General features: G+C 39.7%; 1 protein-coding gene across 1 annotated transcript in view; it reads left to right on the forward strand.

Moving 5' to 3' along the window:
• The first annotated feature begins 1,542 nt into the window (after positions 1-1,542).
• fsip1 (fibrous sheath interacting protein 1) overlaps positions 1,543-18,111 on the forward strand; it is a 466,416-nt gene continuing 449,847 nt past the window's right edge. The window contains exons 1-2 of the mRNA XM_028821434.2: positions 1,543-1,640; positions 9,556-9,729. Of these exons, the coding sequence (XP_028677267.2) occupies positions 9,562-9,729 (168 nt within the window). The 5' untranslated portion in view covers positions 1,543-1,640; positions 9,556-9,561. The remainder of the gene's footprint in view (positions 1,641-9,555; positions 9,730-18,111) is intronic.

The following is an 18,111-nucleotide window of genomic DNA, read 5'->3' on the forward strand; positions in this document are numbered from 1 at the left end:
CGGTTCACCAAAACATGACGTCCTCACAGAAGTACCATCAAGTGTTTTTTGCAGCAGCATGAGTGTGAAACACAGGGTCGTTAAACTTTTTTTTTCCTGAGGACCCAAAAAAGCATGTCAGTACCATACTAGGACCTGAGAAGAGGACACAAAACAATGACCATATAATTAAAAACAGTAAACTGTTTTGGTTGCCATTCTAGAACATTTCTCCCACAAATAAGAAGAAAAAAAGTGGAAAGAATATATATTGTTAATTACACAATAACACTAATTCAAAACTGAGTTGGTTCTTGAAGTGTACCACTGCCAGTGCAAATGTTTAGTAGAGCAGAGAGAAATAAAGAATAGGTATTCTGATATGAGGATATTATTTATGAAAGGGCAGTATGAATGACCACTGGGATAAAGCACTCAAAAGTAATGCACTGATGCAGTTTATTTACCTTCTCTTAAATGAAAATAAGGTTTCAAGTGGTTTATAGTTTGTTTTTGTATTATGTGTGTGTGTCTGTATATAATATATAAGATTAAAAGATGAATATGACACTGAAGTACAGGATGATGGCTTTACTTTTTGGGCAATGTCTTCTGTATAACATAAACAGTAATGGAAATAAAGTGACATTTGTTGTGTTTAGTCCCTCAATTACAGTACATTAGAAGTATCGGGACAAATGACTCTGAAGTAAAGTTATTAAAGTTACTACACTCCTAAAAATCAAGGTGCCTGAGTGGTTCTTCAGAACGATGTCATAGGTGAGCCATTTTTGTTCCCAAAAGATCCAGCCACATGAAGGTTCCAGAAACAAACTTTATTTTTTTTTTTTAATTTGTAGCCACCTCCATACTGTAACTAACCATGACCAGATGGTAATAGATTGGTGAAATACCAAAATGTTCCTGATTGTAAAAGGACTTTTGCTGATACAATAACACATGCCATGTTCAGGTTTTCTTAATCCGTTAGTGTCCTTCTAGGTAGCCTACCGTCAATAAAGATTTCATCTTTTTTCTGTAGGTTAGGAAGTTTTTCAATGCATAAAGAACCAACTTAATTTGTAAATAACCCTTCCCAGAATGATAATATGCTTTGTCAAGGAATGGAGCTACGAGGAACCACACAACCCAGTAAAAGAACATAAAGTGCCATTAAAGAACCATTATTTTTAAGAGTGTACTGTAGTTAATTATTCCTATGCTTTAATGACTTCATTTCTATTATTTGTTTTCATCAATGCAAACACTTAATGCATACAAGAGCTGCACTTCATTTAAATCAATATTTTTTGTTACCATATTTACTGTATTGGGTATTAAAAATGACATGGAGTTTGAGCACTTTTGCTAGTATCATATCTAAGTGTGAAATGTTAGTATCGTGACAACTCAATACACAACAACCTGCAGTCACTGCAACTGCACGGCCACGTAAGACGGTTACAACTGAAGCAATAATACGCATACGCTAAACAAGAACTCGCGAGTGTGTCGATAAAGTTGAAGGCATTTGAATAGTTACCCCCGCGTCCTTGGATACGGGAAGTGTCGGCCGTCAGTGGGTAAATAAAGGAACACGCGGATTTTTCAACTGACTGCAGCCGCGCTTGTTTCTGTTTTGAGCGAGTTTGCGCTGTGAGGTATGGTACTTTTATTGTATTTTGTTAATGTGCAAATTAAAGCGTCCACTCTGCATGAAAAGTTGCATGTAACGCTAGTCCGTCCAATGAATTACATCGTTCACGGTTTTACTCGTTTAACTTCGTACACCGTTTAACGAACAGAAGAAAGATGCATTGGTTTATTTGCTATTTTGTGTTTTATTCTAAGTCGGTTTTTGACTTGAGGTGAATGCCTAAAGGGTCGATTACATTTTCAAGAGTTGTGTTTTGTTTCGATTTTTTAACGGCTTCTAACAAACATTTTTAGAGAGTGCGTTCGTTTGGAGCAGATGCCAATCCCGACCTCAACGAGCTCAAGGCAGGAACCAACCCCGGATGTCCATCGTTAGTAATGGGCACTGACACATAGCGGGCTACTCTTATGTCCAATGTTAATTCGACATACACTTATTTGAATAATGGCAACAAGCCAGAGCACCCAAAGAAAACGCCCAAGATCTAAGAGACCAATGTGCAAGCGCTTCACAGCGACACAGGCAGGAATAAAATCCTGGTCCCCCATCCGGTTTTATCATAAGAATAATAATTTTTGTGATGTATGCTTTATTATTATTATTTTTTTTCCTAAATTCCTAAAGCGACTTGTTTATCATAGAAAATAAAATTATGCATCAGACAGATTCTACAAGCGACAAAGTCAAACTGGGTTTTCAAATGCTATTTTGATCTGTTGGCAGAGGATGTGCTTCAACAGGATCTACTATATGTAGTTTAGTATAACACTTTTATTGGTAGTGTCACAGCTTATGTTACAAATTCAGTGGCCCCCCAACACAGCCATACATTTTGAGGGTTGTATTGTTGTACATTGGGTATGTGCCTCTAAATAATTTCTTCAAATGAACTCGTGGCCAGTCTCTTCATTTTATGATCTAAAGATCATTTTGTGAGGCTGTTGTCTGGATCAAGTTTCATGCATTATATGTTAAGAAACTGTATCTCCATTGCCTTAGATTCTCACAATGTGCCCTCAGATTCAAAATTTATAATGTAAGTTGCTCAGTATTTTTTGTTAATTTTGTTGTCATAAAATGAACTATATAAAGTATTGCAGCATCAATTATTTTGTACTTGATTTATGAGATGTGTAAGTGTAGCGTAATTTGAGGAAATGTGCGAAAGGTCAGGTAAGGCATTATAATGGAGTGTTAAGTAAATCCACGGAGCCCTTACTGCTTTGTTGGCCTTACTATGAAAGGCATTATATAGTAGGTGACTGGTCAGCAGTTCTTCTCTGATGACATGGTTAAGGCACACACCCCTACTTTCTTTTTGGTTTTGGTCTGAGAAAGTCAAGTGTAACTGTTAACAATCTCAATCTGGCAAGTGCTCTTTCTTCTACACACACACACACACTGTTGATTTAGCTCCTGTCTTTCTCAGTTTTGTACACTTTTTCCTGTGCATTTAAATAACACATAATAGAGATCATGCTGTTCCATTTCACTAATAGATGGCTAGGAGAAGAGGGACTATGTCTGTTTACTTAATAGTCCATTATAGTGCCTTATCTGCCATTGTCATTGATTTCCTGAAATTATTTTGCATATACATATCCTATAAATCAGTCAAACAGTCTACTTTATTTATCCTCTCTGTAATGCCCTAGCATTTCTTACTTGTAGCCAATGAATTATTGAACAGAAATGTGTGAACAAACATCACTGGGGCTCTTTGATACAAATGGCAATAGGCTTTTTTTAATGCCAAGTCCAAAGCTTTTTCTTTTCTTGTAATTTTTTATGTATGTATGAGTGAGGTTGATGTAGTTTGTTTTAATATTTCTATATTTTTTGAGCTTCTGTAGAAAACTCTATTTCCCCTTGGGACGCTATACTATATATTTAGAGAAGCAAAAGAGAACAAAATGGGACAATGTGGTGATATGGTTTATTTTTTTTATATATTTATCTAATATGTATCCTAAGTGAAAAGAGGAATATGAGACTAAAGTACAGAATGATGGCTCTTATTTTTGGGCAGCATCTTAAATGTAACAAACAATGATGGAAAAAATGGTGCTTGTTGTATTTAGCCCCCCAATTCCAGCTGAGCAGAAGTATTGGGACACATGCATTTAAAGCAAAATTAAAGTTTAAGTATTTGGTTACATACTTGTTACACTCCTAAAAATTCTGGCTCTTTAATGGCACTTTATGGTTATTGACTGGGTTGTGTGGTTCCTCTTAGAACCATTGCTTGACAAAGCACCATTTCATTCTGTTTTTTTTTTTTTTTTTTTTTTTTTTTTTTAAACATATGAAGTTGTTTTTTTGTGTTCTAAAAAACATCTTAATATGCAGAAAAAAACCTGAATCTTTAGGGTATGGTAGGCTATTTAGCATGACATCAACAGATTAACAAAACCTGAACTTAGCCTGTGTTATTTTATGCAGCGAGAGTCCTTTTAAAATCAAGAACTCCTTGGTATTTCACACATCTCTTACAATCTATTTGTGGTTATTCACTTTATGGAGCCTATTGCAGATCTAAATCAAGTTTGTTTCTGGAACCTTCATGTGGATGGGTCTTTTGGGAACCAAAACTGTTTACTCCATTGCATCGCTCTAAAGCAATACTCTGGCACTTTTTTATTTTTAAGAGTGTACATGCCATTACTGCCGCAAGTCTGAAGGTGTTCTCGTATCTAGTCTCAGTTCGATTTGTTTCTTTTCAAAAACTGGAGCAACTTCCCGAAAAGTCCAGTTCGTTTATGCAGATGTGAACATGCCAGTTTCATTGTGGTGTGGAACAAAACAATCGAACCAAGACCCTTTGGAAAGGGTGGTCTCAGTGCAGTTTCAGGTGAATCTTGTAGCAGTTATCTTGAGGTATGAATTTTATCCAAGACAGGACCAGTCTAATCACCGGAAATATTTTACATTTTATGTGAAATTGTATATGCTGTGGTAGTCGTGCTAAATGCCTGCTATTGATAAATTACAAAATTTTAATTTAGCTCATAATGGATAGAACGATATAACTTTATTTAACCTAAGGGGGACATTTAGATTTTACAGAAGCTCTTTAAATAAATACTTACATAAATTGGTAGGTAGGTAAGTAAGTAATCCTCTTTAATAAAATCCCTGTGTGCGTCCAGGTGTCTGTGTGTGTGTGTGTCTTCTTGTGAAGTGCGCATGTGCGGGGCACGGTGCGATGCGCGATATTACTGTTAGAGAAAGTTATAGGCGTTTTACGGAAATACTAGCCAGTATTACTGAGAGAGGAAATTAAAGGTACACAATAGAGTGACACATATTACAGCCACATACAAGCCAGTATTACTGTCGGAGAAAATTAAAGGCATATTACCGACGCGCACGCCTGTATTACCGCCAGAAAAAATTAAAGGTGTATTACGGACGTACAAGCCAGCAGACGTACAAGACAGTATTACTGTCACAGAAAATTAAAGACATACAAAACACGGCGGCAGCACATGAAGTACGGTCAGCTCAGCAAGTAAACATCAACAAAAGAAAGGCTGAAAGACAAAGAAAAATACGACCAACAAAAAGAATGAGGTCAAGGTCCCTTGCCATTTAATATAGACTGTTCCTACTAATGTTTATTTATGCACTACTGTTCTAGCGCCCGTTATTTTAACGGGCTTAATGACTAGTTAATTAGATAAATAAATAAATACATATACACATACTTTGGGCTGAACAGACACCGGATGACTATAAAGCAAGAAAATTCAAAAGAAAGAAAACTTCTGACTCGGCTGTCACAGTTAATGAGGCATTTATACAGATGTATTGCTGTTGGTATTTAGGAGCCCCAGTAGCGTTTCTTGACACATTTCTGCTGAATAATCTATTGACTGAAAGTACCCTTTGATCGAGTGTCAGAGAAAGGATGTGCAGTATTGTTTATAATGGCACTCTTTTGTTTTAATTCCCTCCTTTGCTACGACCTCCAGAGGGTCCAGAGTGTACCCTATAACTGAGCCTGCCCTTTTAATTAGCTGGTTGATTTGGTGGGCCTCTCTTGAAGTGATGTTACCAGCCCAGCACACCACACTGGCCATCACAGAGATGTACATGATTGTTAAGGATGTCACTTTCCACGTTAAAGGAACACAGTCTCCATAGAAAAAAGAACCTGCTTTGCCTATTCTTATGTAGTTCCTCTGTGTTCTGAGACCAGTCCAACCTGTTATTAATGTGGACCCCCAAGTACTTGTATCAGTGGACCACCTCTAATTCCACTCCTTGAACAGTGACTGGACATAGAGGCTCTGTGAATTTCCCATTGGGATTAATAAAGTATCTATCTATCTATCTATCTCTATCTATCTTTAGTCTGGAGGAAGTCAATAACCAGTTCCTTGGTTTTGCTGATGTTAAGTGGCTGACAGTTCTTTCTCCACCAAGAAACAAAGTTCTTCACCTGACTTCTTTCTTATTCCCATTATCAATACACTCCATAAGTGCAGAATCATGTGAGAATTTCTCAAGTTACATGACTGTGTGTTATATTTACAGGTTGAGGTGTACAGAGTGAAATGAAAAGGAGACAGGACTGTTCTTTAAGGTGCTCCAGTGTTCTTCACATCCGTATCAGAAACACAATCTTTGCTGTCAGCCTGACAGATAGTCCATTATCAGGACACCACAGGGTAATCCACCAGCATATCTCTGAGTTTACCACTTAAAAGGGTTGGCTGGATGGTTCTGAAGGTGCTGGAGAAATCAAAAAACATCTTCCTCACAGTGCTGTAAGCTTTGTCCAGGTGAGACTAAGCCTTATGGAGGAGAAAGAGAATTGTATTCTCCACTCCAGTCTTTATCTGATAGACCACCTGGAGCAACTTCAGTTTGTCTATCACAAGAGGAATTGTATAGTCCAGGACCAACCTCTCAATGGTCTTCAATATTTGATACGTAAGTGCCACTGGACTACAGTTGTTGGGTGACAAGGTGCCTGTCTCCTTTGGAACAGGAACACTGCAGGATTTTTTTCACAGCAGCGGTACTTTCTGAAGCCTTAGGGACAGATTGAGCAGGTGGCAAAGTTGGTCCACATAAGCCTTAATAACCTGAGGACTGACTCCTTGTGGTCCTGCAGCTTTTCCAGTGTGTAGCTTCCTCAGTTGTCTCCCTAGTTGGTTTCAGTTATGAGCAGTCCACACTAACGGTCAGAGGTGGACTTGTCACTGGCCCTTCCAGTAGACGTAGTAGGAGTTGTTGATCTAGTAGAGATGATGGTGTGGGGAGACTGGTCATATTTTTGATAACAAGAAAAGTATACAGCCAAAGAAAACCAACAGAAATAACTGATTTTAAGCTATATAAGAACAGACACAACAACACCCCCACTCCATTTGAGACTGCTATTTAAACAAAAAAAAGGAAAAATAAAGAGTTGGTGAGTAAACTGTCACACACACCATGCAGGATCACAGGACAAAGCAAAGAACAACAAAAAAAAACAAAAACGTGAAAAACTATACTATAGAGCAACCCTCAACCACCTCCTTTACTAAATGAGTCATGTAGAGCCAGAAGAGTTGTTGATTCAAGATGCAGAAAGTTCAAGGAGGACAAGATTGTGAAAGGAAGACTTCCAGATAGTAGGAGAGACAAGGACAGGAGATTTTCCCCGAGAGGCTGAAAGCAATTTAGCTGCAATGGTTGCTGTAATTAACGGTCTCCATCGGCAGAGAGGAAAGGTTTAGGAGGAGAAGAGTTTGATGGGATAAAAGAAAAGAGAGAGGAATTCTGCTACATAGCTGCAGAGAGCTGCAACCAGAAGGCAAGAGGGAAACATTTATTAAAAAATTGGTTCAGGACATTAGTGTTGTCCACATCCCCTTCTAGCACCAGAGCCCTGGATTGCTTGAGTCCAATAATTATGCCCAGTCCATTCCAGACATCTTTCATGTTGTTATTCTGAGTGAGGTTTTTATTTTAGCTTTGTGAGCTTCCCTTCCTTCACTGCAGTAAATCCTTCAGAGCCTCTTTGTCACTGGATTTGAATGTTCTGTTTTTGTGGGTACCACTTTGTTGACACAGAAGTTAATCTAGTCTGTGATGCAGTGACAGAGTCCCTCAGTATTGTCCCCATGCCACATTCAGAGTCATTTCAACCTCCAGGATCCACTTCCTCAATATTCTGGTGGTAACAGGCTGCCGTCTAATAACAGGATGAATTAGGTTGTGGTAAGATTTGCCTAACAGAACCAGAAGACCAGTAGGTCTTAAGTTATCTTTACCTCTTCTGTCCGTAAAACATTATTCTGGAACCACTTAGGCTCATCTTTGTAATTCTTTGCAAATTCTAATAATAAAACAAAATACCCCAGATCTGACAGTAAAAGTTGAAGTTGACTCTCTCAAATGATTTAAATAACGAGTAGCGCCACAATTTCATGATTATTTAAAATCTTTGACAACAAGAGTAGCATGCTGTCATTTTTAAATAGTGTATGATCAGCTACATCACGTTAGAACTTTGCTCATCATGTTATAGTATACTAGGGGTTCTCCCCAAAACCCCCCCCCCCCCCACTCGCTTTGCTTGCCAGCCACTTTCTGTTTCTACTGCACGTGTTGTGAAGAGGGGGGCTGAACGCACCCCAAGGAGATGCGGTCGCTCCTTCGAAACCCCCTCTTAAACAGTGATACAATAGGAATCAAATTCAGGTTTTTTTTTTTTTAACCTCCTCTCTGCTCGATTAGCTGCTGGCTTGCTGCTGCTGCCGTGCCGCGTGATCTGTATCTCTCGCAGTGCTTTGAACACTTAAAAGCCTGTACAGCAGCTGTCCTACTCTTTGTCTTTTATTTCTGGCCTTGTGCATTATTTAAATCTTTTGGCAAGTCTCGTTTTGCGGGTCGTGAGTTCTTGATATTTTTTAGTTTATAATTTAAAAAAAAAAAAAAAATGATATATATCTACTCTATTTTTTTTATATTATATATAATCTATTGTGAATAGCAGTATGGCTGCAGCCACTCTAAAATACACAAAATGGTGGTGACCTCGATGAAAAATAAACAAAAAGTGATGGTGTAATAAAAAGTAACTGTGTCAGAATGATATTATAGAGAAACACAAAGGACAAAAAGTCAATTCTGCACAGTGAAACATATCCAAATTTTGGCTGTCTGGATGCAGACAGTGTTGAGCCCTCCAAGACGTACAAGTCTTTCTTATATGTCAAACAGGTTTAGCTTCAGATTCATTCTGCAGGTACATGTAATATTTTGTGAAATGTTAATTCCATGTCCGTCTTTCCATTTTCTGATTGACTTGTTGGTACCTATCCTGGTAGCTCCAGGCACAAGGGAGAAAGCAACCTGATACAATATGTTAGTCCAGCATGGGAACACGCAACACTTAAAAGCAGTTTACCATCTTCCCACCAAAGTGTGAAGATGGGACAGATAATGACAGATTTGTTACCCTTGTTGATGTCCCCCAGGACATTAGAGGGCCTTGAGGTTTGGACTCGCAGGAATACTACAGAGGACACACAGTCTGGCCCTCATTAGTCACACATTGGGAAGCATACAGAGAAACCTTTTGCGGCTACAGGAGTTTTCAAGGGTACCATCAAATCTTCGAGTGCTGGCCAGTCAACGTAAATATTTTAATACATAATCACTTGTATCTATGAGGAGTTGTAAGATGTTTACTGAAAGGTCCTAGCAATGTGTTTGTTTTTTGCTAGTTTCATCCTAGCATGTTGCTTTCTGTAATCCCTTGAAATTGCTTATAGTTTCTTTAATACTCTTTATTTTCCCAGGAGCTTTGATCTTTAGCTGTGTGTGGCTAAGGGTAATTTGTATTGCCTTTCATTTATGTTTGTATCTACTTATGTCTGCTTGATTTCATGTTAACCCCATTCTGATGTTTTACTTAGAGCCCAATGGATATTTGCAAAGGAAGTTTGGATGAAATTTCAAGGCCGGCTTCAGGTTCTCGCTCTCGACCAGGTAGTCGCATATCAAGCTCCCGACAAATAGAAGGACAGAGGACAGGTTCTGTCTGCTCTAGGTCACTGGAAGTCCTGTCACCTGAAAAAATGGAGTCTGAGGTAAAGCCATTTAAAATTAACACTAAAAAACAGTAACATATATGCATCTTAAATGGACTGGTTGGTGTTACCCAACTTTTGATGCTGTGCCCAGGATATTCTAAATGTGCTCCCAGGAGTTTGGCTAAAAGTCCCATAGAACTTTTTTTTTTTTTTTAGTATGTACTGGCTTTATTTTAGATTGCAATTGTATCTTTGTTTTCTCTTGTGTAGGAAAAAAAAGCATGCTTTTGAATGCCCTAAAACAGGGGTGGCGAAGGCCTGGAGTGCCGCAGTGGTTTCAGGTTTTCATTCTAACCCTTTTCCTAATCAGTGACCAGTTTTCACTTATAATTAACTTTTTCCCCATCACTTTAATAGCCTTGTTAGAAGAGTTCAGCCCTCTGAATTGATTCCTTTCTTCATTAAATGACAGACAAGCAGAAATGAGATGTGAAACGAGCTAACGGATGACCAGCTAAACTGGGGCTTCAAACTCTAACCAATTTCACTCCAATCACTTTCTTAATGAGAAGCCAATTCTTGCTGTTAATTAAACCCGTTATTTAATTCCATGGCTTGTTGCTGCTCTCATTCTGCCACAGCTCACATTTCGAAAACTGTTGTTTTTCTGTCCTTTCTAAGAGCACCAATGTCAAAATGTTTTGGTGACCTGAGAGATCAACCTTACCAAGACCATCACCTCTCTTTAATATCGGATATTGTGTGATGGGCACATGGGAGCTGGTCATGTGGTGGCTTGTTTTGTGTCTCATTATTGTTTGGCTGCTAATTAAAGAAAAAGAAACAACAATGGGGCCTGAATCAAGTTAATTAAAAGAAGTAATCAGCAGCAAAAACTGGTCACTAATTAGGAAGATGGTAAGAATGAAAACCTGCAGCCACTGTGGCACTCCAGGCCTGGAGTTCACCACCCCTGCCCTAAAATGATGTTTGTTTGTTTGTGTTTTTTTAAAAAAAATTTTTATTATGCTTAAAGCAATCCTTGTAGTCAATATAACCATTTTAACACATTTTTAATTTCAGAAATAGTTTTCAGTTTTTGTCTCCGACTGTGACTAGAAGAAAACATTTTTGGTGTGACCTAGCATGATATCATACAGTTCAGTCCATGAAAATTTGGTTTATCAATGTAGGTCAGCATAAATGACCCTGAATCTAACCACTACCCATCATCCTTTGGTTGATGATCCAACGAGATGACTTCCAGACTGGTCGCCAAGAGATGGGTGCTTTTAGGCATGTTTCATGCAAAGGGTTGTGTTAGGCAGTGTGTGATTCTAGGGAGTTTGTGTTTAAGTTCCTCTGCATCTTGTACTCCTGGTAACATTTCTAAAAACACATGACTCTTAACAACAGTTTCAATTAATGAATTGATAAACTATGGCCAGTCAACAACCGGTGAGATTATTGACTTTCTCTTTAACAATTTTCAAGTCACAGGCCTGGAAACCTCGGTCAGCTCTCAGTCTACCTGCTGCTGGGTTTTCTATAGATGAGTCTGTGATGGACATCCAATTTAATAATTTATAACTGCTTGGTACATTTTAATATATATAAGTAAATATTTATTAAATAAATATATTTTTTTTTACCAAACTTTGTTTTCTAATCTCTATATTGTTCCCAAAACACAGAACTTGGGAAATAACACATCACTTAATTAGCCCAGGAGTCCAATTAAAAACAGAAGCTGCTTGGAACAAAACCTGCAGCCACATGGGAGCCACTGGACAGAAGTTGGGAAACACTGGTGTAGGTGAAGCTGAGGTCAAATGAACCAGGATGCTTCACTGCGGGATTAACCATTGTTGAACAACGTGTCGTAGTGAGATTTCTTTGGGCAGAGGGACTGCAACCTTCTCTGGTTCACTGAAGAATGTTGGCTCGGTATGGAAGTGAAAACGACATCATAGATGAATATGTTTGAGTGGGTAGAAATGTTTAAAGTGGGAAGAACAAGTATCACCGATAAAGCTTGATCTGGTCGACCATCAACATTAGACACACCAGCACATATGGACTTGGCGAATGTCTCTTCATCAGAGAAGACCGACTTATTACTTTGCTACTTCTGCATACTTGTATATCAGCTATGATTTTGCACATGCCATAGTGCAGGATGACTTCTGGAGCAGTAAAATTGACGCAAGATCGGAATCCAGAAAGCTTACTGATCTAAACAAGCCAACATCCAGCAGTGAATTTCAGCAGCTTTCACTCCCTCTGCCCAAAGAAATCTTACTCGGGTGCATTTTTCAGCAATGTTGCAATCCCGCAGTGGAGTGTTAATGTTCATTTGACCTTGGCTTCAACTAGACTCGTGGCAGAGTGTTGTGCTGTACGTGTTCGAAATACCCAGAAGCCATCACAAATGTGTTGTATTACATCGATTTTCTATTTTCTGTGGTTACCATGTAATTTTCAAATTGCCTTTACTTTTTTAATTTGCCCTCGTATTTCATGAATAGGTCTTTAGATGGACAAAGTCTATTGTATTGTTATTTATACTCGGTGTATTCTTTCCAAAGTATAGCATGAATAATTGAGGGCATTTACTAATTTAGCTTTTTTTCCTAAAGTAACTAAATTGTTTTTTTTTTTTTGGGAAACTTTTTCAGATTGTACTTTTTAACTTGATTAGTTTCCATATCAGTTACTTTTACTTAAGTAAATTTTTGTGTAAGTAACTATGCTTCTACTTGAACAGGGTTTTTTTTTTTTTTTTGTTGTTCTCTTTCTACCTCTGCTAGTCACTAAAGAATATTTGGATTTGTTTTGATAATGATTACTGTTGTTACTTCTGCTATTTGTTTCATTGTAACGTGAAAATGAAGTAACTATTTTTATATCTTTGAATTACTGTCCGTGCCATAAGTATTTGGACAGCGACACAATTTTCATACGTTTCCCTCTGTATGCCACCACAATGTATTTGAAATGAAGAAATAATCACATGATTGAAGTGTAGGCTTTCAGTATTAATTCATAGGGTTTAACAGAAATATCTTATGATCCTTTTAGGAATGACAGCCATTTTTATACATGATCCTCCATTTTCAGGGGCACAAGTATTTGGACAATTGACTGACAGGCTATTCCATAGCCAGGTGTGGGCAGGTCCCTCATTATTACATTTCTACAGTTGATTCCAAGTGTGGAATTTGCATTTGGAAGTTGTCTTTGTGAGCTCTTAATATGATGTCCAAAGAGCTGGCCATGCAAGTAAAAACAGTCCATTAGGCAGAGAAAGCAATACAAGCCCATTAGGGAGATAATAGAAACACCAGGAGTAGTCAAATCCGCCATCTGGTACATTTGTAAAAAGAAGGAATACACTGGTGTGCTCAGCAACACCACAAGCCCTGGACAACCATGGAAGACAACTGTGCTAAATGACTGCAGAATTCTGTCTTTGTTGAAGAAGAACCCCTTCACAACATTTAGCCAAACCAAGAACACTTTCTGGAGGATACATCTGTCACTGCCAAAATCTAAAATCAAGAGAAGACTTGAAAGTAAAGATGGAGGTTGAACCTCAAGGTGCAAACCACTGGTAAGCCTCAAGCATGGGAAGGACAGATTGGACTTTGCCAGAAAGTATTTAAAAAAAATGTCCAGGTTTGAAACAGTTTTCTTTGGACAAATTGGATCAATATATACCAGAATGTTGGATAGAGAACAGTATGGAGAAGAGAAGAAACACATGATCTATAACATGCAATATCATCTGTGAAACCTGGTGGAGGCAGTGTTATGCATAACTGCCAATGGAAGTCAGTCACTAGTGTTTATTGATGATATGACTGCTGGAAGAAGTAGCAGGACAAATTCTGAAGTGTACAGGGTTGGACTATCTGCTCAGATTCAGACAAATGCTGCAAAGCTGGAAGGACGGCACTTCACGGTGCAGATGGACAATGAGCCAAAACATAATGTGACAGCAAACAAAGTGCTTTACGGAGCAAAGCAGTGGGATATTCTTCAATGGCCAAGTCAGTCAACTGACCTCAACCCAAATGGACATGCATTTCATTTTCTGAAGGCAAAACTGAAGGCAGAAAGTCCAACGAACAAACAGCACCTGTAGTCCGCTACAGTAAAGTCCTGGCAAAGCAACTGAAGGGAGGAAACCCAGCACTTGGTGAATGCCGTGAGTTCTAGCCATTGACTGGAAAGGACTTTCAACCAAGTATTGAAAATACAGTAATCCCTCCTCCATCGCGGGGGTTGCGTTCCAGAGCCACCCGCGAAATAAGAAAATCCGCGAAGTAGAAACCATATGTTTATATGGTTATTTTTATATTGTCATGCTTGGGTCACAGATTTGTGCAGAAACACAGGAGGTTGTAGAGAGACAGGAACGTTATTCAAACACTGCAAACAAACCTTTGTCTCTTTTTCAAAAGTTTAAACTGTGCTCCATGACAAGACAGAGATGACAGTTCTGTCTCACAATTAAAAGAATGCAAACATATCTTCCTCTTCAAAGGAGTGCACGTCAGGAGCACACTGTCAGAAACAGAGAGGAAAGCAAACAAATCAATAGGGCTGTTTGGCTTTTAAGTATGCGAAGCACCGCCGGTACAAAGCTGTTGAAGGCGGCAGCTCACACCCCCTCTGTCAGGAGCAGGGAGAGAGAGAGAGAGACAGAGAAAAACAAACAGTGAAAAATCAATACGTGCCCTTTGAGCTTTTAAGTATGCGAAGCACCTTGCAGCATGTTGCTTCACGAAGCAGCTGCACACAGAAGGTAGCAACGTGAAGATAATCTTTCAGCATTTTTAGACGAGCGTCTGTATCGTCTAGGTGTGCGAACAGCCCCCCTGCTCACACCCCCTACGTCAGGATCAGTGAAAGTCAGCGCAAGAGAGAGAGAGAAAAGTAAGTTGGGTAGCTTCTCAGCCATCTGCCAATAGTGTCCAACTGAGGAAGCATGTACCAGAAATTAAAAGACCCATTGTCCTCAGAAATCCGCGAACCAGCAAAAAATCCGCGATATATATTTTAAATATGCTTACATATAAAATCCGCGATAGAGTGAAGCTGCGAAAGGCGAAGCGCGATATAGCGAGGGATCACTGTAATCGTTATATTCATGATTATGTTTGTCCATATACTTTTGAGCCCCTGAAAATAGGGGGACCATGTATAAAAATGTGTTTTCTAAATGGCTCATACAATGTTTTTGTTAAACCCCTTGAATTAAAACTAAGTCTACATTTCACACACACACACACACACATCTTGATTGCTTCATTTCAAATCCATTGTGGTGGCTTACAGAGCCAAAATTATGCAAATTGTATCATTATCCAAATACCTATGGACCTAACTGCAATAATTTTCATATTTTAGGATGATAGATAGATAGATAGATACTTTATTAATCCCCAAGGGGATATTCACATACTCCAGCAGCAGCATACTAATAAAAACAATATTAATTAAAGAGTGATAAAAATGCAGTGCAAGTTAAAAAGTGCAAGGTGGAGAGTGCAAGGCAGGTATAACGGTCAATAACGTTAACATTTACCCCAGCCCCCCCAAGGGGGTGGAATTGAAGAGTTGCATAGTGTGGGGGAGGAACAATCTCCTCAGTCTGTCAGTGGAGCAGGAGAGTGACAGCAGTCTGTTGCTGAAGCTGCTCCTCTGTCTGGAGATGATACTGTTCAGTGGACTCTCCATGATTGACAGGAGCCTGCTCAGCACCCGTCGCTTCGCCACAGATGTCAAACTGTTCAGCTCTGTGCCTACAATAGAGCCTGCCTTCCTCACTAGTTTGTCCAAGCGTGAGGCGTCCCTCTTCTTTTTGCTGCCTTCCCCAGCACACCACTGCGTAGAAGAGGGCGCTCACCATAACCGTCTGATAGAACATCTGCAGCATCTTCTAAGGAAGTACAGTCGGTTCTGTCCTCTCTTGCACAGAGCATCAGTATTGGCAGTCCAGCCCAGTTTATCATCCAGCTGCACTCCCAGGTATTTATATGTCTGCACTCTCTGCACACAGTCACCTCTGATGATCACGGGGTCCAGGAGGGGTCTAGGCCTCCTAAAATCCACCACCAGCTCTTTGGTTTTGCTAGTGTTCAGTTGTAGGTGGTTTGAGTCACACCATTTAACAAAGTCCTTGATTAGGTTCCTGTACTCCTCCTCCTGCCCACTCCTGATTCATCCCACAATAGCTGTTTCATCAGCGAACTTTTGCACGTGGCAGGTCTCTGAGTTACAGTATATTGGAAGTCCGATGTATACAGGCTGAACAGGACCGGAGAAAGCACAGTCCCCTGCGGCGCTCCTGTGCTGCTGACCACAATGTCAGACCTACAGTTCCCAAGACTCACATACTGAGGTCTGTCTGTAAGATACTTCACGATCCATGCCACCAGGTATGAATCTACTCCCATCTCTGTCAGCTTGTCCCTAAGGAGCAGAGGTTGGATGGTGTTGAAGGCGCTAGACCAGTCCAGAAACATAATGCTTACTGCACCACTACCTCTGTCCAAGTGGGAGAAGGATCGGTGTAGCATGTAGATGATGGCATCCTCCGCTCCCACCTTCTCCTGGTATGCGAACTGCAGAGGGTCGAGGGCGTGGTGGACCTGTGGCCTCAGGTGGTGAAGCAGCAGCCGCTCCATGGTCTTCATCACATGTGACGTCAGGGCGACAGGCCTGAAGTCATTCAGCTCACCAGGACGTGATACCTTTGGGACTAGGGTGATGCAAGATGTTTTCCAAAGCCTTGGGACTCTCCCCTGTTTCAGGCTCAGGTTAGAAAATGCGCTGTAGAGGACTCCTCAGCTCCAATGCACAGGCCTTCAACAGTCGTGGTGATACTCCATCTGGACCCACTGCTTTGCTGGCACGAAGTCTCCTCAGCTCTCTGCTTACCTGGGCTGCTGTAATTGTTTTTTTTGTAATTGATGTTTTTGTGATGTCATTGTTGAATCATTTTCTTTAGGATTTTCTTGAGATGAGCCTGCATTTTGGACATTTTTTCCCCCCATTAGCACGGACATGTTTTGGATGACATAAAAGAATGGTGTTGTGTAAAAAGTCATTGGATTAACAAAGCAATGGCCCGTGACTGCATAGTGCTAGAGCAAATCTTGAAAAATACAAAGAATTGAAAATCTGTAGCATGTTTTCACACTTAACTAAAAATTCTGAATAACATTTTGGTTTTGGCTAAAGGCTCTTATAATCAATGTTCACCTTTTCTGAAAGGGAAAAATTCTTTCAAATGCTAGTAAAAATACTAGCAGATCAGCTGATTCACAGCATAGGTAAGCCCACCTATCCACAGTATATGCAAAGGTTTAAACTAGAAGATCAAAATACACAGGTGAAGTGAAGTCAAAGGTTGTAAGCATAAGCCTTTTATCAGGCGATACTGAATAAAAACAAATTGCTGTATAACTTCAATCTTGGATGTTTATTAAATGCTCTGTGCTGTCAATTTATTCTGTCATGTTGGTAACATCATAAGCTACACATTTCCAGTCCATCTCTAGCTGAGACATCACAGTTTTAAATCCAGTGTTTCTGTAAATCATAGCTTCTCTGGCATTAAGGTTGCGTGGTATGCCGAAAAAAAAAAAAAAAAAAAAAAATTTTTAAATGGTGTGATACTGGCATTTTGTTAATATTGATGCCAGAAATAAATTGTAGCATCCCTTAAATTGTTTGGATGGTGGGAAGTGCACAATAAAAGAGTGCCAAGTCCCCAACCCTGTAAGTGTTGGTATCAGGAGGCAGCTATTGAGCTCCCTGCAGGCTTACCTCGCCCGTGGGTTAGAAATGGGTCAGCAGTCTGTCAGGGATACCTGGGCCCATAAGGTGGAATTCTGGGTGTAGAACCCCTCAGAGCCTGGAAGTGGTCCAGTGATTGGGTATAAAAATGCCAGTGGCCATTGCTTTGGTGAACTTGGAATTAGATGGAGTGTGCATAAGAGTTCACTTAGTAGGAGAAAGGAAAAGAAAAAAGGTTTAAAAAAAAAAAAATCATCAAGCAAATATATGCTAGGCTCTTAAAAGTATGACTTGTGATGGCAGAAAATCACAGATCCAGCATGAGAATTTTAAACAAGATGTACAGAGCAAACTTGTAGCGGGGCCACATAGTTAGTGTTGTAAATGTCAGTTCTGAGTGCGTCTCGTTTCATTGTCCCGTTTGCTGTTTGTATGTGTATCAGTTAATGCCCTGATGGAAGGAGACCACAGCCGCAAACCTGGAAAACACCTGTTCACGATTAATCAATTACTGCCGTCACAGGACTATTTAAGACAGCAGGAGGAGAAGGAGAGGAGAGGAGAGAAGGAGATTTTTCACATTCACGACCACGAGCCATCTGTACCTGTTATATTCCACATCGCGCATTT

Source organism: Erpetoichthys calabaricus, chromosome 16 (genome assembly GCF_900747795.2).
Source record: "Erpetoichthys calabaricus chromosome 16, fErpCal1.3, whole genome shotgun sequence".
Taxonomy (NCBI): Eukaryota; Metazoa; Chordata; class Cladistia; order Polypteriformes; family Polypteridae; genus Erpetoichthys; species Erpetoichthys calabaricus.